Source organism: Camelus bactrianus, chromosome 2 (genome assembly GCF_048773025.1).
Source record: "Camelus bactrianus isolate YW-2024 breed Bactrian camel chromosome 2, ASM4877302v1, whole genome shotgun sequence".
NCBI classification, from domain to species: domain Eukaryota; kingdom Metazoa; phylum Chordata; class Mammalia; order Artiodactyla; family Camelidae; genus Camelus; species Camelus bactrianus.
The window spans coordinates 52,618,577-52,638,656 of NC_133540.1; the positions used below are offsets into that span (position 1 = coordinate 52,618,577).

Below are 20,080 nucleotides of genomic sequence, written 5' to 3' on the forward strand. Positions count from 1 at the left end.
GTTCATATATATATTTATTTTTTGTATCTATTCTTTTTCAGATTCTTTTCCATTATAGCTGTTACAAGATATTAAATATAGTTCCCTGTGCTATACAGTAAATCCTTATTGTTTATCTATTTTATATATGGTGGTGTGTATCTGTTAATCTTATATGCCTAATTTATCCCTCCCCCTTGTTTCCCTTTTGGTAACCATAAGTTTGTTTTTTATGTCTGTGAGTCTGTATCTGTTCTGTAAATAAGTTCATTTGTGTCATTGTTTCAGATTCCACATATAAGTGATTATCATATGATATTTGTCTTTCTCCATCCAGTTTACTTCATTTAGTATGATAATGTCTAGGTCCATCCATGTTGTTGTAAATGGCATTATTTCATTCTTTTTTACAGCTGAATAATATTCCATTGTGTGTATTTGAGTGCATGCACACACACCACATCTTCTTTCAGAGAATTCCTATATTTTCTTATATTTAGTTTTGCTATTAAGTTATTTCTTGAGTACAAGCAGTTATTTAAGTTCTTTTAGACTCAAGGTCATCAATCTATGGCCCATGGGCTAAATTTGGCTTGCTGTTTGTTTTCATAAATAAAGTTTCATTGGAAGACAGCTAAAGTCATTCATTTAAGTATTTTCTATGGCTGCTTTTGCAATAAAATGGCAGAGTTGAAACCACATGGCCTGTGAAACCTGAAATATTTACTCTCTGGTCCTTTTCAGAAAAAAACCTGTGACTTCTGCTTTGGGGAATCAGTTATATTCCTCATCTGTCAACTGAGATGATAAAAGCAGCATTATACACATATTAGATGAAAATAATAATTTTAGGTTACATTTTACTTTTCAAATGCAGATGTACAGAAGCACAGATATGTGTACAAGTATATAATATTTTGTTTGCTCTATTTTAATTTCTTCATTGCATTTATTAAATGCAAAATTAATAAAAACTTAAGGAGTAAGTTTCACCACAGAAACAGAGAAAAAATTATTCACATTTCTGCAGATATAAACTAGCAAATCTTCTCTTTTATTAAATCCTAAGGTGGTGGCTACTGCTGAAAACCATCTTCTCCATACTCCGCTTCTACATGCTGTATTCTGTCTGTATTTTCCTTACCTGGTACCAGGAATATGCTCGGTCTGATGGGTCAATGAGAATGGTGATGATCTTGGCTTTGGGGACCAGAGAAGCTGCTCTTTTAGGAGCTTCCTCTGAGTGGAAGTAATTGGCACTCTTCTCGAACAGAAAGTCAGTAGTAACATTAGATGGGACAGGGAAGAAATCCATATACCTAGAAAAGGAATATTTCTCAAAATAAGACTCTGGTTTATATTCATACTCTGGTAACTGAAGATGTTAAAGGTGTCCCACAAACAAATTCATTTGTTTCCTAAACAAAAGCCTTTTTCTTTAAGGCATTTGTCCCACATAATTAGCAAGGAAAAAATATACAGGAACACTAACAATGTATTTTGAAAATGCTTTCCTAAATACATTTTTTTTTCTGCTTAATATCAGGAAGAAAGGTATGAGAACGAAAATGTACATGCAGAATGATCAAACTGCAACAATAATCAGTCTAGCTGTATAAAATGGATCTAAATACAGAACTGTTTTACAGAGAAAAATATGAGTGCTCAACCAAAAAGAAAACTTGATCAAAACAAATGATATGTACAGTTCAAAGGCATTTTAAAAGAACTTAGACAAAACATTTTTTTTAAATTCATCATAAGTAAAATAATTTCATTCCTACTAATGTATTATGCTACTGCTACATTCAACTATAAAGTACCAAAGTACAGACCAGATCTGATATAAACACTGCCTATTTGGTTAATTTTTTCCATGTATAGCCATTTATATCCTTTAGAATAATTATAAATTTTAAAAAGTATGTACATATTTCCAGATGAAAATCCTATCAAAATTTCCAAGGTCAGTTCCTGTATCCTTAACTGAGGTCAGAATTTAAATCACCAGCAGAGTGAACACAGGAATACCTGTGGCCTCAAGCTCAGAAATGTAGGACATAATAGATTTTATATAATATTCTATTTGTGTAAAATGTCAAATATAAATGAATTCAGCATATGATAATAGGTATTTCTGAAGCACCAAGGAAAATCTTTCAGAGGAAAAGGGGCCTTATTAGAGAGAACATGCAAATTTAACTTCGATATTCCTTACATTTTATGATAATGGCCTCACCCTCCACCCACACCCTCTTCAATTCATAAGCCACTAAGATTTTGGGCTACGAAGATAAGGTAGTTCAATAATTACTGAATGAGAGTCATTAACATTTATGTGATGACTTCTTTTTGCAGTGTGCTGTTTTCTTTCAGTCACATAGTAAAGCTTCTAGTAGGATTCCAGTTGTCATATTACAGAGTTTGACTGGTACAACAAAGTGATATCTTGAAACTCAGGGCAGTACAGAAATCCTTTTATGTTTTCTGGAAATTGCTTTATTGGTGATATGTCATTCTGGAGTCCTTTTCTTTTGGGGTAAAGACATGGACAAAAATTTTTGCAAAGTTTGATCTGCTGTCTGTTCTGGTGTATATTCTATTTGTAGAAAGTGCCAAATATTAGGATACTTTTTAGATGCCCACACTGGTTCCAGGGGTGCTAAGGTCATACCAAATGTCTGGTGGTATCTTACTTGGTACAGGCTTGTCTCAATCTTGCTTATTCTGAGAGAGGCTCCAAAAATCACAAAAGAAGGGCAGAAGGTACTGAATTCAGTTAACTTTTAATTTTAAAAAACTGTTCCCAGTAGTCCTCAATATCTACAATACTTTAGGCCTTGAAAACATCATGCATTTCTGGATCTTGGACCTATAATGTATTGGTTTTCCCCTGGGCCAGAGGCTCACAGAGAAAGCAGGGTCCAGTTCTTGTCTGCTTGTGTGCTCATGTTTTTCTAGTATAGTGGCTGGTACTTATAGACTCTTGAAAAATGTCTGATGAATAAATAAGAAAATAAAAAGAGTTCAGCTTCCTATCTTCAGGGCGGAAATGGGTCCACATTTGGAGAATATGAATTCAGGTTGCTCAAAGAACTGGTGAGCAAACCAGAGTGGTTTAAAATTTTGGGTGTCAAAACTAAATGCCTGCCTCATTTGCTACTCCCATAGTACCTCAGCATTTTTTTTTTTTAACTGAAAGATGTGATTTTTGTAACATTCCACACTTATTTATTTCTTAGGTTGACCCTGTATTTCCAAGTGATTTTACTCAAAGCCGGATTAAGATGTTTAGAGGTCCTAAATGTTAACAGGATTTGATGGCTCTCTATATATCCCTCCAACCTGCCACTGCATCCCCATGTAATTATAAAAAATAATACCAAACTGTAAAAATAGAAAATTTAACTGTTCACATCAAACAAACATTTTCTTAGGAATCCTGATCACAAATCTTAGCTATTTTATCTAAGATGGAGTTTTCTCATTTTCATTTGCCCTGCTTTGCTTGTGCCCTAACCCTGTGTTTAAGCTGCCTGTTAGTTAAGGCAGCCCTGATTCTACCCCATTCTCCAAGAACAGATCCTTGTCTCCAGGTTAACTGTGCCTAGGCTAATTCTGTAAGTGGCCCTGATACACAGAGACACGTAATATCCAACCCTGTGGCTCTGTGGTCCTAAAGGGACTGCTGAGGGGCTGATGCTTCATAGAGAGGCAAGGCCAGCCAGAGGACAGTGGATACATTTGATGTCCTTGAGAGCAAAGCTGTAGTTATTGCTAATAGACTGACATTTGCAGTTACTATTACTTGTTATTCGTGTTAATTGCCTTTTATTAAACATATAATTTGTCAATCAAAAGTATTTGCAGTTGGGATGTTTTTACTGATTTGTAATTAAAATCTTTCATTGCTCCTTTGCTTTCAACGTACTTATGCCATTTCTTTGTAAACTGCTTAAAGGACTTTTTGTTCCTGTTACAGTGCCTATACACTGGCTTATGAACAGCTTTTTAAAAAAAATTGAATATTCTCAGAGATATTCTTAAGTCCTAGGGAATCCAAGTAGCATTGCATTCCTCTCCACTTCTAAAGCAGGTTTTAATCACCCCCTTTAGTCCTGATGTTAACGTCATTTTATTCTACTATATACAAGCATATATATTTGAGTCAGTGGGCAAACAGCAGCTGAAGCAGTTGATGGTTTCTTGGTTCTCACAGCTGTTGCTTAACACCACCCAATTAATCAGTGTCAAGCACTGTCCTGAAAAACTGGCGCGGAAATACATAACAATTAAAATGTACGTAAATCCTAGTAGGTACTCAGATTATACTCAATCCACTTCTTTAGCTTTGCATTTGGACTACTGACAAGCAAACCTTGAAGGGGTTGATATGTATAAAATAGAGATCATACAATTTGACAAGAGGGGCTAATATAGAACACCTTTCTGCTAAACTACATGCAAAATGTTTATGCTCATACTCTAGAATTATTATAAGAATTTACTCTTTTATACCACTTTCTGCCCAGAATTTATACCTTAACAGAAAGACTTCTAGGTACATTTATGACTAACATGTTTGTTTGCCACACCTCTTCCTACTGTATTAATATGTTTTGTGTATATTTGACATTTTAACTTTTAATTTTAATTTAACTCTTCTCCTAAGATGGTTGATGTATTTCTAATTTCAAGGCCAAAAATTAAATTTTGTATAGTGTTGATAGCTTTTTGATAGCTTCTACTACTCATGAAATACCTACATATGTCTAGTTCTGTTTATTGACCTTTTGTACCAAAGCAAAGTAGACAATTCTGTATGTGAATTGTAGCATCACTTTAATGCAAAGGGCACAAGAACAGAAAGCTATGAAAGTGCTTTCTTAAGAGTAGAGAGGAATGAAATTCCTAGGTATTAGGTATTTCTCTGACTTTATATCTGTGATTACCATCAAAGATAATTAATGCAAATTGAAATTCCATGTAAGTCTTTTGAGGCGACAAGTCCCTTCATAAACTGAGAAAAGTTTGTTATGAATAATTTTTGTGCTCCTTCATGTTATTCCATCAGTTTTCGAGGTGCAGAGGATAACGCTTATTTGTGGCTACAAACTTGTATGCTTATATTAAATATTAGCGCTAATTTTATACTGTGCACAGTACATATACTTTTAGATTTATACTAATAACCCATCTTACCAATCAATCCCCCTGTGGTAGTTATTTCTATTAAAGAACTGTACCTCCTCAAAGGTTTTTGGGCTGGGGGAGTTACTAAGGATGGAAGGATGCATAACCAGGAACAAATACAAAGCAGTGGTTCCTGAAAAGACAACAGAGGTTTGGAGATTAATTAAATGAAAACACAGTGTCCTACTATTAGCATTTCAAAGTCATTAATAAGCTAAATATTACAATGATCCAAACAGATACATATAAGTACCCCTTGAATTAAATTGAATAGATAACCAGCATTTAAAAGAAGTGAATTCTAAAATACAGGGATAGTGTGATGTGAAAAGAGGCCTGTTGCAGGAACTGGGAGGACTGCTTTGGACCTCAGCTCAGTCACTGACTTGGTCTGTGACTTTAGCTTTTAGCTTTTCTGTCTTGGCTTATTAGTGGAAAATCACCTGCTGTGCTTATTTCCTAGGCTTTCTCTGAGGACGAAGAGACATACTGTACTTAAATATATTTTGATATTAATAAAGCATCATATAAATGAAAGCTATCATTATTTAATATAAGATTATATTATCAAATTAATACTTGGGTTCCCCTATGAAGTTCTTCCTAGGCCTATGAAAGCTTATTAACATTTTTTTTCATTTTCATTTGTTGTATTTATTTATTTTTTACATTGACGTATAGTCAGTTTACAGTGTTGTGGCAGTTTCTGGGATATAGCATAATAGTTCAGTCATAGACATACATACGTATATTCATTTTCATAATCTTTTTCATTATAGGTTACTGCAAGATATTGACTATAGTTTTCTGTGCTATACAATACTAAGCTTGTTGAATTTGAGACAGAATTTAAACTTTCAGCAAGTTTAACTGTGAATATACTTACATACCTATAAAAAGTAGTGTCAAAATTGTTTAAATTGATAAATTTGAAAAAAAATTGGTGCCCTTTTTTAGTGACATAATTAACAAAATTTGCATTTTTGGAAACAGAATGGCATATCACAGGTACCCATATAGATTTGTGACTAATTGGAGAACAAGGGTGTGATTTTTTTTAAAGTGAGCAATGTATTAAATTGTTAAATTAGTGTTTTAGAGCCTAAATTACAAGCAAAAGGTTGTAACTTAGTCATATTGCTACAGGAGAGATTAAGGCAGTCTGAGTTTAGGTGCTTAACCAGATGCTTGCAACTGTAACTGTGTTTATAAGATCATAATAAAAAATTTCTACTCTATGTATTCAGTATCCCTGAGGGAGAAATATACCCTCTGTTTCCACTTCTCTACTTTAACGTGATTTACATTCTTATACAATCTGGTGGAGCAGGACGTGTTAATTGCCTTCCAGGTCAACAGCTAGCAATGGCCTTATAATAGATCTCTCACTTGGAGAAATTACTGTTCTAACTTTGCTTAGTTTTAGTATTTTGCTGCTATCTGTACCAAATTTTAAATTTTCTCATCAGTCTGATAAGCTTTGTTTAGTTCTGTACTTATATCTACCGTATCAATACAACAACAAAAAATTGTTAAAATAACTCCGTCAACAGCAGTATCGTCTAAAACAATGAGGTGGAAGAGGCAGTGTTCCTAGATTATATCTGAGCCAAACAATGAACATTCTATCTATGATCATGGATAATTATAGGGAATGAAACATAGCAATCCACGATAAAGAAGTAAAATGTTCTTCACAAGCTTGACTTAAAACAGTGGTTCTCAAACTTTAGCATGGATCAGGTTCACCTGGAGGGCTGTTAATACAGAGAACTGGGCCCTATCCCAGAGTTTCTGATTTAGCACAGTTTGAGAATCCTTGACTTAGCAGAAATGTGGGACAAAATCCAAAACTTACTGGGAAACAAAAATGTTCCATTACTTAAAATCCATAGTACAATAAAGCTTTCTAGAGCATGATCTTTAGAGTCAGGTAACTTCTAGGATCAGGGGTTTTATTTCTAGCACTTACCAGTTGTGTGAACTTGAACGAAAAGTATCTAACCTGAGTCTTAGTTTTCTTATTTGTGTAATGGGGAAGAAAATACTTAGCTATCAGTGTTTTTCTAGGGTCAAGTGAGATAATCTATGTGAAAGGATCTAAATAGCTCCATATCTGAATATTAGTGAGGTATTTTTTAAAATTACAATTTTAATGAGATGAAATTCAGTAATGCATTTTAAAAATGGAAAAGAATATTGTTTGTAAAGATAGAATAGCTATTACAGTGAGAGAAAAGGAGATAAATTCCTTTCTTAGATCTACTGATAACATTCTTTTCTGAATTTTATTTTTAAGAACTGTCTTAGATTATGTTGTTTGCTCTTTTAATAGCATGATGAACATTAATAAGACAAATGGAAAATGAATATGATCTAATCATTTGCATAATCAGTAAAAGGTATACTGTAAATTATCAGTGGTCAAAAAATTAAGCTGTGAAAAAAAATTAAGTTGTGGTTTCTGAATTCTGTCTTTACCTACACATATTCTTGGGTCTGAATAAACTGTCCTGTGTGTGTGTCTCAACTACATAATCATAGACAAACACATTCAAAAAAATGCTTGAGTTTTTATATTTCTGTTAATTTCAACAGTGAAAAATTTGAATATCCAGATGATTATACATCTATGCAACATTATTCAGAAAAATACTTTTGGCAAAACTAAAGTTAAAAATGAAGCTCTTTAATTTTTATGGAACTGATATAAGAAGATATTTTTGTCTATTTAAAAATAATCTCATAAAATATCAATATGTACAACAATATAGATGAATCTCAAAAGCATTATGCTAAGTGAGAGAAATCAAACACAAAAGATTACACACTTCATGCTTCCGTATATGTGAAATTCTAGAAAAGGCAGAACTATAGTAGCAGAAAGTTGTCTGTGACTGAGATTGGGGTGGGGAATTTATTGGAAAAAGACATGGAGAAACTTTTTAGGGAGACAAAAGTGTTTTAAACCTTGAGTATTGTAGTGGTTACACCACTGTGTACAATTTCCAAAATTCATCAAGCTGTGCATTTAAAATGAATGAATTTCATTGCATGTAAATTATACCTCTAGAAAACTGGGGAAAAATTCAGTTTCTATAAAAAGGAGGTAAAAATTCCCTTCCAAAGGTAAACATCATATACAAATTGGAACAAACATTTGGAAACCCAGTTGAGTTTCAGATGACAAGTACTAATTCTGCCATCCAACCGTGATATTAACATATCTGCATATCTGGCGCAACACCAGAGGAAGCCTATCCTGCAGGGCTTTCTGTAGCAAACTTGACATGCCAAGCTTCAGAGAAGATGCTCATTAACGACAGAGCAATGTGATGACAGTGGGAGTTCACAGAGGAGACTTCAGTTTAAATGTTTTTCTAGTTGCTCCTTGACTTTAAATAAATAAGGACAAGTGAAATAAGGACAAGAAAAGTGTTTGCCATGTTTATTATTGTTTTCAGATTGATATTTGTAAATGGGACTATGAAAATGAACTGGCTAAACTTACTGTCTGTGTTACATAGAATTCTCCCCAATTATGTCTAAAGAAATGAGGAAAGGGAGTGTATTCCCCTTTGGAAGGGATGTGGTGAAATGACTGTTTTCTGTGAAGCTAGAAATGGAGAGCCCCAAATAATTTACCATGCGGGCTACAGCATGAATGCCTGGCATTTTAAAGCTTCTGCTGGGCTTCATTTTAATACTGATTCTTACAGAAACAAGAAGTTTATGGGGAAAAAATTGCACACTAGTTTAAGAAAATGTGTAAAAGATTTCTCCTGGGGATGGATAAATACCTTTCTTAGTGCAAAGTTTTGTTTATGTCTGGGAATTCTGCTTGTCAAACAACCTTTACAGACTTCTAGAAAATAGTCATCCCTGCAAGAAATAGTTTAGAAATAAACCATATCAGGAAAATGCTAGAAAGAGGCTAAAGTTCTGGACGAGTCAGAGGTATTTATTATGTCTCCATCTTGACTTTTGATGAAATCTTGCCAGTCACTCTCCAAACACATGATTAGTTTTGATTTTAGAAATGTTAATAACAACACTTTTCAATTAAGATCTTTGGGGAAAAAATAATATTTGCCACCAAATTGACTGCTGGATATTCAAACTGTGTGACATCTATTTTTATCCTTTCTACTTGAAAACTTTGGCAAGCCTTTAAGCACATTATTGAGCTCAATGAAGATTATATTAGAGAATAAAATGTGTTACACATTCATCAATGTTTATAGGAAGTTTGAGATGTCATTGTGACAAGAACTCATTGTCCAGTCATCAAGATTTTTACACTGTTTGGTTAATCATAACATAAAAAGTTCTCACCAGTTTTCTGGGGTCCTATTACCAAGAATTTTGGTAAGCGATCGCAGGTTTTTTCTTTAGACCAAATGTCTCTGTGGCGTTTGTCATCACAGGGATTCTAAACAGGAGAAGAATGCAGAGATGTATTTTTTGTGAGTGCCCATTGTGTACTAGAGTGTTTCATCTTCTGTCCTTGAAAAACGATCCAAGGAAACAAGGGTATGTGGCTCCTTCTTTTAAATGCAAGTCTTGAAGTGGCTTCATGGAAGATTTCAAATAACTCTTTTCCATCCTGAAGCTGAGTGTCTACTGAGGCAGTGGGGGAGGGGTGACATTTCCATTATGGGTTAACAGCCTCACAGCACTGAGGGTTTAATATATTTTCTGCAGTTGGCATGTCTGTGTCTTAATTTTGTGTGTGTGTGTGTGTGTGTGGTATCTGTTTTAAAACAGTGAGCGTTGGGCAGAGACTGTGCTTCCCGCTAACATAAAAGAAGATACACTCTCAGCATTCAGTAAGTAAGTGAAATATAAGGTGTCAAATTTTTATTCTAAGTAACTCTGTTTAAGCTTTCCTGCTGTGCTTCAAAGGGATATGGATCTCACAGTAATAATACTATTTAAAGAGATAGTAGATTCCTTTCAGCTGCCTTCAAAGATCAGTAAATGTATGTGTAAAACTATAACATTACAGACTCTGATGCCAAAAAGCAGTAAATTAGAACAAAAGGGTAAAATGAGAGTGAATTACTACGTTAGGGAAATCTGCTTTTGGTCTATGGTACTTAAACCAAACTTACTGTGCAGGATGTATCTAGAATGTCCTTAACTTTAACTACAACGTACATATTATGTAAAGAATTAACAGCACCCTTAAAACTATTTCAGGAATAGGCAAATAGGACAACACTCTATTTCTATTCAATTATTACTGTAAATTTGAGCAGTTAAACAAACTTGCTTATTTAGTATGAGGCTAAAGTGAGGGTATTCTTTTTGACTGTTGTTCTAGGAAAAAAGTGGTTTCACCTAAAATAATAATGATTTCAGTTTAAATATAAGGGATTAAATTAGCAGGGAAGTTGCATGTCTTTCCAGGGGCTAACATTTTGTGATGTTTCATCATGTTTAAGATAAAAAATATGTCTTTTTTAATCTTAACTGCAAAATAATATGCAATGATAATTCTGTAATCACCAACTTTAACCTACTAAAATGTGTAGTTATGTTTCTTTTGGGGGTTATCTGTTTGTGTCCAGGAGGTGATAAGCTCAAGGTCAAACTAAATGAAGAGAATGTTAGTGCTGAGCTTACTGCAAGTTCAATCTGTGAATTTACTGATTTCTACTTCTGAAGATTGTTATTATTATTCCATCAGCTCTGTCAGTAACATTCTTTGGAGCCAGGTGGCCTGAAACTCGTTCCCACTCTGTCATATAGTAGCTGTGTGACCTTGCTTCAGTGTCTCAGTCTTTCTGTACCCCAGGTTCTTCACCTGTAAAATGGGGATAATAACTATATCTACCATATAGGGTAGATGTGAGGATTAAATGAATTAACATATGTAAAGAACCCAGTCTGACACACAATAAGCATGATGTGGTTAGGCGCTAAGATGATTACTTTCTCCAGGTCCAGGAGTGGGCAGTTTAAGCTCAAAGTATGTTTTTGCAATTCTAGGACACATGAGAGTATAAGTTTTGAAATCTGGGTTATGCCTAGAGCAGTCTGAATATGCCATATTTATGTGACATTTTCACTTAAGAAGCTCAATGCTTTTGCCACTAAGCGTCTTCCCCATGTCCAAAGTAATTCCTGACCAATACTTTTGAAAGCTGCCTATATTCTGCAGCTGCTGACGTGCCCTCTAGTTCAGAGGCAGTTCTCAGTTCTGAACTCATCTCACCTACCATTCTAACATCATTTAGTCATTGGTATGGAATATGCTCAAGGCTAACAAGCTGGTAACCTGCCTAACACACTCCGAAACCATCTTCTGCTGTTTTAGCCTATTGCAATCTGCAAATTGATTCCTCACTCCTGACTGAAGACATTGCATCCACTGAATCCCTCACTGAGCTTTCAGAATTCCATAATTTCTAATGGGCATGCGCACAGAGAATTTGGCCCACTATGAAGTTTCTCAAATCTACTAACATTTTCAAAATGTACATTATTTTCCCCTCCCAGATGCCTTCACTTTTCATATTTGGATAACCTCATAGAACTCCAAGATATGTCTGTGGGATTAATTAAGTATAGAAATTATTGACCCAATCCTACCTGCCAGAGAGGGTCTTTTTGATCAGGAAAGAGCTCAAAATATTTGTGAGCCAGCTGCACTGGAGGCAGAGTCTGAAGTCGCAAGTTGGTCCAGCTCTGCACGAAGTTGGCCAGATTCACAAAGGTATACAATCCCAGTCGGTCATTTCCATAGTTGGACAAATGGGTCATGAAAATGCTGATCTGAAAAAGGCAAATGAATTTCAGTGTAAACACATTATTTTAACCCTAGGGGGCAGTGAAATCATAGCAATGTTAGTTTTTCTTAAGTCTTTGCACAGGGTTTAGAATCATGACATGTTTTTGAATTTTGGACATATCCCAAATATTCTCACTATATTAATGCACACTGGAGGATTTGTTATTAGCAAGACCTAATGAGCATTTCTTGTCTGAAGTTTTAATGTATTTCATAACAAAAACTGCCTTATACCCATGTTGATGCAAGTAGATTGATGCCTCATGATATGTGAACTATGCATAATTCCAAGGCAGTAGGATCCCAGGAGACTGGGATTTTGTAATTTCAATCAACTTAATTTAGTTTGTAATGCAGTACGTAGAGTTAAGGGGTATAAATTATCAATGAATTGTCGTTATTAGCATTAATTAAAAATGCTCTGATTTGTATTTATTAGAGGTCATAATGACAAAAGACTAGTGACTGAATTTCTACTAAAATAACTCTCAACTGTTTTCTGTCAATGACACTCTGAAACCCTTGTACATATGTATTGCATCTACTATTCCCAATAAGCCTCCTTTACCTCCTTTAAGAAAAGTTTTCAATGCTCGTCTAGATAAAATAAACTTTTCCTATGAGAGCAGGTGTCCTAGATTGAATCCATGCATTGGAAAAAATTATAGCAAACATGGGGAACTTTTTATTTATTAAAAAAATTTTTTATTGAAGTATAGTTGATTTACAATGTTGTGCTAGTTTGTGGTATACAGCAAAGTGATTCAGTTATATATATGTATATTTGTTTCATATTCTTTTCCATTATGGTTTATTACAGAATATTGGATATAGTCCCCTGTGCTATACAGTAGGACCTTGTTGTTTATTTTATATATAGTAGTTTGTATCTGCTAATCCCAAACTCCTAATTTATTCCTCTCTCACTTACCCCCTTTCCCCTTTTGTAACCATAAGTTTGTTTTCTATGTCTGTGAGTCTACTTCTGTTTTGGAAATAAGTTCACTTGTATCATATTTTAGATTCCATGTATAAATGATATCATATGGTATTTGTCTTTGTCTGACTTACTTCACTTACTATGATAATCTCTAGGTCCATCCATGTTACTGCGAATGACATTATTTCATTCTTTTTTGTGGCTGAGTAGTATTCCATTGGATATATGTACTACATCTTCTTTATCCAGTCATCTGTCAATGGACGTTTAGGTTGCTTCCATGTCTTGGTTATTGTAAACAGGGCTGCTGTGTATCTTATTGTAAACAGGTGCATGTATCTTTTCAAGTTAGCGTTTTCTCTGGATATATGCCCAGGAGTGGGATTGCTGGATCATATGGTAACTCTGTTTTTAGTTTTTCAGGGAACCTCCATACTGTGTTACATAATGGCTGCACCAATTTAGATTCCCACCAACAGTGTAAGATGCTCATGGGGAACTTCTTATAATAAAGTAAATTTGAATTCTGTAGGTTTAATTAAATTGGCAACGTGTAGAACAGAAATTTTTAAAGCTACTAATTTTAAGTGAATGCAAATAGTTTTTGTTGGTTAGTGTTAACAAGTGGAAATAATTCTGTATAAGATTTTCAATGACAATGAAAACCACTGTGGCATTTATGCTGCCATAAAAAGATCATAAAAATAATTCATGTGGTAATAATACTTTCCTAAAATATATAGCCATATGAGTGAATAGTAATAATGGTTATTATAATCATCATAATAATATAATAGACTCATTCATTAAGAGACTGTAAAAAAACATTCAAGAAAATGTATTGAGGTAAAGTGGCAGAGATGAGAGAAAGGTCTGATATAATGAATCAGAAAAAAATATAATTACAACTATGAATAAGAGGAAACAATGATATCCTATATTCTACAGAACAAATCCTGCAGACTTTCACATGAAAACCTTCAGTGTGATCAAGGATATTTAATTGTGTTTCTATTCACTCTGCCTGCATATATTTTAAATCTTAGCACTTTCACAGACAAAATACTTTGAGGGTGATTTTAAATAGCTGCCAACAGACTGATGCAGTCATGGAATTGATAAGTAAGACTTTTGGGGTATTTGTGAAAAATTAATCTTTTAAAATTTAATCTTCTGGTTATTTTTTTATAGTAGCTTCAATTGTTTGACCCTCCCCACCTCCTTTTTTCCTCCAAAATTTATCAAAACAGTAGGCTGTTGAGAGACTTAAGAGAATCATACTTAAATTTGGAAGTTCTTTTTTTAATGTCTGTTAGAGGCAGTCTTTCATCATTTGTTTTATATGCCACATTTTTTAATGGCGCCCAATAACAATGGCAAAATGATACTTCAAGTTTCCTTTCTATTAACATTTTTTTCATATAATGTAAAAAAAAGTATATGTTAATCTGATTAGCCAGTAGTTCAAATTTCTTGCTTTATTTTTTGAAAGATTTATCAAAAAATCTATGTCTGTATTTCACTTGAATAATATCTGTATTGGACAGACAAAGAAAAATTTAGTGATACTGTGTGACTTTCTGATACTAATATGTTTGATCTCCCTTTGAATTTACTTTTCAACTTTGGAAAGCATTTTATGCTCTGACATTTAAAACAGAGTGCCACTTTTTTACTTCTATGAGTTTAGAAAGTGAAAAAGGCTACTTTCTCTGGTAAAAACAGAAGTGACCCAAAGTGAGTTATAAGCTAGCTAATGACATTGCTTCTGCTTAATACTTATAAGGTGTTGAATTTAATCTTATAAAAGAAAAGCTACTTAACCTCCAACCATGAGGAAAACTTTCCTAGGTTTTCAATTCTATTTTTATATATCTACCTTAACTTAATGCAAAGTGCACCATGAGCAAAAGGAATGTTTCAAAGTGATGGTTTTGTAATGCGTGTCACCTTGCAACACTTCTAGACTTTGGACTCAACTTGGGATTTGCTTTGTGTTCTTAAAGAAATACAATGCTGTAAGAGGAGTATAATTGGTCAGGATATAAAACACTTCAGTTTCTTTTTAAACTTATTTTTGCAGGGTGAATCACAGTTTTCTCTTTACCCATGGAGTATTTATTGTATGTATGTTTTGCTGAACTAATAACCTCTCCAAGTTTTCTTTATTATTTTTCAGTTAGAAAGGTATGCGCAACAAATAATAGGACAGGTGCAATGAGAAGGTTTTGGTAAAAAAAAAAATGACACAAATGAACTTATTTACAAACCAGAAACAGACTCACAGATATAGAAAGCAAACTTATGGTTACTAGAGGGGAGAGGGAGTGGGAAGGGACAAATTTGGAGTTCAAAATTTGCAAATATTAACTACTATATATAAAACAGATAAACAGGTTTCTTCTGTATGGCACAGGGAACTATATTCGATATCTTATAGTAATCCATAGTGAAAAAGAATATGAAAACAAATATATGTATGTATATGTATGATTAGACTATTATGCTGTACTCCAGAAATGGACACAATACTGTAAACTATAATTCAAAAAAAATTAGCTTGCTTTCCAGACAGTATTTCTTCTTATTTCTGTTCTGACGGACAACAACTGTAGTGTCACTTTACTTCTTGGCAATTCCTTACCTGACAACAATTTCTGCACAGAATAGAAAGAAACAAAGAAGCAGCCTGAAAAGGTTGCCATTTCGGGGAAAGTAGATATTAGTCTTTCTCTAAAGAAGATGCCTTTATAATTTTAAGAGTGTTTCAGAACTTAGGGGTTTTGTTTGTTTTGTTTAAAAAAGGATTGGCTGTATCAGAGTAAGTTATCTTTACTATACATAAGGAATTCAATGAGAAGGAAAATGTCAAAAAAAAGGTAAATTGCATTTCCATGACAGGTTTTGCTGTAAGCACCCTACAAATAATTAGTTGTTATCCAAGACACTACCCAGCTAGTTAAAACTCAAATTGTTGGAAACTGCTAAAGTCATAAAGTTTATCTGATTAGCAGTTAAAAAAAATCTTTCTAGCTTGATAGACATAGATTTGTATAACAAGATACTTATTTATGATTTTTTTTCTGTAAAAGGTAAAAGGTAAGTATCAAATACCATCTATACTGGCATTTATGAGAAATGTAAACCAATTGTAAGAGTGTAGCTGAGAAAAGATATGGGAAGCTTTATCTACACTTTGCAGCCACGGCCACGTGAATCTAGTGAGTTCCGGGTAGCGGAGATAGATGAATCATTACTGAGAAGAATAAGGAGCAAAACCATGGGTCCTGGTGCAAAATCAGTTGAAAAAAAAGTAATTATTCTGTTTTTTAGGGGGAGGGGAGAGGAAGTTAAGGTGTATAAAAAGTATGTTACTTACAACATTTATTATAAACTATGCCATTTCTGACCCTGTTGCTCAGTTCAAATCCACAAACATTTTTCTTAACCTATTTGCCACATGCTCCTCTGACTGGTTCACGGTGGGGCACTGAAAGTATACACACGATTCTCTTTTTAAGTCTTGTTTGTGAAAAATTCAGAATTCAAAAGGCACAAAAGAGTTTACAGTAAAAAAATTTGCCTCCTACCTCTTTCCTTCAGCCAACCAGTTTTGTTTTGTTTTGGTATCCTTCCAGGTGACCAAAGATTCAAAAGCCTTAGCATATATACAGACCACCTAGAAAGTTTATAAAAGTTCACTGGGCCTTATCCTCAGAGATTCTGCTTTTCTAGGTCTGGAGGGTGCCCTGATACCTGCATTTTAGAGAATCATCCCTGTGTTTCCTGATGCAGGAGCCATTGGAATACCACTTGAAGAAAATGGGCCAGACCCATCGTTTATCCTCATTGAAAGGATTTTGTTCACCAAAAGCCATCATTTTCTGTAGTGGTCTTTTTGAACACATTTTACAAACAAACATGTCTTGTGAAGTTTATAAATACATTTTGATGTTTTAGACTTAGAGCTAACCCTGGCACAAAGAACAACTTAGTAAGTGCCCTTGGCTGTGACTTTGGAGGGCTTCCGGTTGGCTGACAAGTGTGTGGAGTTGCACAGAAGATTGCTTAAAAAAAAATCCCCCAAAAACTGGTCCATACAGACATGTACAATTAGTTCCCAAATCCCCTTCAATCCTGTTTATTATTATTATTTTTTAACCAAGCAAAATTCGTCTTCATTTCCACATGCATCTCTCAGATGCATATTATCTTACAACTTCTCTATGTAAAAGAATGCTTTTCAGCTTCATTTTTACTTTATTTCATAGCATTTAAAAGGTCCTGTGGAAGAAGACAAGCATACTGTAGTTAACCTCGTTAGGGGAAAAAATAAGGAAAACAGTTTATTTTTATGGGCTTGTGATCAAACTGTAGAAGTTTCATTTTTATTACCATGAAAACTATATGAGTTTCACCACTGTCAAGATACTACTTCATTACACGAGCACGTCTCTGGAAAATAAGTAAAACATTCTGAGGAGAAGGTTATTCTAATGAGACACTGGGCCTGAGCCTCCAATTCTGTAATTTCCCAGTTCAAACCTCTAATAACTCTGAATAACTAAAATTAAAATTGTAGTCTTAAGAGCTATTAACTCTTCTGAATTAACTAAAATTCAGGATGTCATCCTAAATTACACCACGATCCCAGGATACCTTTCCAGTCTTACCTGTGCTCAGGGCACCAGTCAGCTTGCCTTGCTTACTGCTCCCCAGTGTCACCTGGACACACCTACCTCCACGCGTTGTTTGTGCAGTGTCTTCTCTCCAGAATACACTGCCTTACGTTTATACTTATGCCAATCCTATGAATCCAGAGTATTACATCTACATTTTCAGATCTCTCTAGGCAGATGCAAATCTTTTAAAAAATTAAGCCCCCCAATTTTAGTCTTTTTGATATTAAAAACAATAAAATTTTTTTTTTTTTGTTGAGGGGAGGTAATTAGGTTTATTTCTTTCTTTAATGGGGTGATCATGGGGGTTGAACCCAGGACCTAGTGCATGCTGAAGCATATATTCTACCACCGAGCTATACTCTCCTCTCCATTTCTGACTTTTTTTTCACTCTAGCTTGTATTATGTATTTTAAAACTACTTTTATTTGTGTCTAGATTGTAAGTTCCTTGGGGGCTGGTGTTGGGCCTTTCCAGCTTTATTCTGTGAACTGCCCATGAGATATAGTATGTGCCTTGAGTCGGCACCAATAACCTTATGTTCATTCTGGTAATCCTTTAGCATCATTCAAATCATGTGCCTCCTCAGTGATTTATTTTTGTCTCTTCCAACTTTGGCCCCATTTGCCCTGTACTCTTCTCCCTGAACTCTGCCTGTTCCAGTCTCCACTTATTTTTTTACCGCCCACTTTCTTCTGTTTCCTGTGAAACTTCCTTCTTTTGTAAATAAATGGTATGTTTAGGTCTTTGACTTTGCATGGTGGTTAAGAAAGTAGGTTCTTTGATCTTAGCAAGTTATTTAAACTCTCAGTACTTTAATTTACTTACAGAAAAGGAAAAAAGGGGTATAATAATAGTAACCACCTCATAGGGCTGTCATGATGATTAAGCATAATAAAAACATTTGAAGTGCTGCTTGGCACACAGTAATTGCTTAATAAGTAACAGCTATTTGTTGTTGTTGTTATGTTACTGTGGCTTTGAAGGAACATAATTTCTCATTTATCGCTTCCTTCCAGCAGCTTATCAACCTTACCTACACCTCTAGTCTCCAATCTCCTCATTTTTTCTGCATCTGTCAATCTGATCACTTCCTCCACCGGGCAAGATTGTATGGTCCACAGTTTGAACTCCTCCCCCACCTTCACCCTCAGATTCCCAAAGTATCTTTCTGCTTTCAGTGTTCTACAGGTCTGAGACTTTGGATCAACTTTTCATTCAATTTCTTCACTCCCACGTATGATCTGTTCAGCACAGCTAGAGGGAAAGTGTACAAGGGGAGCTCTTCAGGTGACAGCAGCACATGGTCCCCAGTTTCAGTGGAATCCTCTGCACTGTGGGATAGTCTTTTTCCTCATTCTCTATCTCCTCACTCTTCAGTTCCCTTCAGCAGCTGTTTCAAACTCTCATTCTTCTCTTGCGGCCTTTACTCATCTTCCACTCTCCCTAATTTCCCTAGTTCATCATCCCATGATTAACGGGGAGTAATGGTCATTAGGCAGCAACTCTTTCAACTCCCCTCTCCATATGCATTTGTCTTTTAAAAAGTACCCTTGACACCTTCAGTGTCAGGCAGAGGTGTTCTATTTTGTATTCAAGACTAATATATCCTTAAGCGCATTTTACCCCATCTACTTTCAACTCCAGAGAAATCTCATTCTATCACTTATTTCTGTTTTCCGCTATTTTTGATCCTCTGGACTGGTCCCTCCCTAATACCTGAAAACATGTTTGTCTCTCCCATTGTGGGCTCTCTCTTGAGCTTTTTTTCTTTTCCAGCCACTGTTCTTCCCTGCCAAGCTCTTCAAAGGAGCAGTATTTAGGTGCTATCTTTACTCCTCATTTCTGTTCACATTTTAGTCCTTTGTAATCTGGCTTTTGTTCCCACTGTTCCACTGAAAATACCTCATCAAAGGTGAGCAACTCTAAATATAATATCTGCAGTCTTAAAAATCTTGTGTAATGCATACATTAAACACTTCAGATTCATGGGATATAATCACTGAAGTGATATCATCACTTTTTTTTACACATCCCTTTAACATTTATTCAGGGTGGGTGGTTTTCCCTTATCCTTGGATGAAGGCTGGTGCAGGCAGCGTGGTCTCCTTAGCTTCTTAGGTGAACAGAAAGCTCTCATGTAGCTTTAAGTTGCTAAACACGGTCCTGATTTAGTAGTTTAAATCTCCTGGTCCAGAAGATAATCAAAACTCCAAACTTGTTGCCATATTAAATCTTCTTCTCTCTCTCAGCTGTGACCTGGTGCAGAAAAGAATCTGCAAGGGAGGCTGGGAAGAGAGGCTGATTTATCCTTCTCCAGTGGGTGATTTTATTCTTGCTAGCTGAGGTTTTGGATTCCTTAGTGTTTGGGACATGGAGATGAAGCAGGGAGAGGGATGCAGGGAATTACTATGCGATTGATAATGTCATCAGATGGCATATGTTTAAAGCCATTTGAGATCTTTGGAGATACTCCTTCTAGGCCCCACCCAT

At 34.9% G+C, this 20,080-nt stretch overlaps 1 protein-coding gene across 3 annotated transcripts in view; it reads right to left on the reverse strand.

Moving 5' to 3' along the window:
• LOC105067137 (N-deacetylase and N-sulfotransferase 3) overlaps positions 1-20,080 on the reverse strand; it is a 134,172-nt gene that overhangs the window by 20,429 nt on the left and 93,663 nt on the right. For 2 of the 3 annotated variants that reach the window (XM_074341689.1, XM_010952609.3), the window contains exons 6-9: positions 11,770-11,952; positions 9,508-9,604; positions 5,182-5,305; positions 1,124-1,298 (exon numbers count right to left, since the gene is read on the reverse strand). In XM_074341689.1, the coding sequence (XP_074197790.1) occupies positions 1,124-1,298; positions 5,182-5,305; positions 9,508-9,604; positions 11,770-11,952 (579 nt within the window). Of the gene's footprint in view, positions 1-1,123; positions 1,299-5,181; positions 5,306-9,507; positions 9,605-11,769; positions 11,953-20,080 lie in introns of those variants that run through there. The other variant, XM_074341696.1, reaches the window with a different exon arrangement.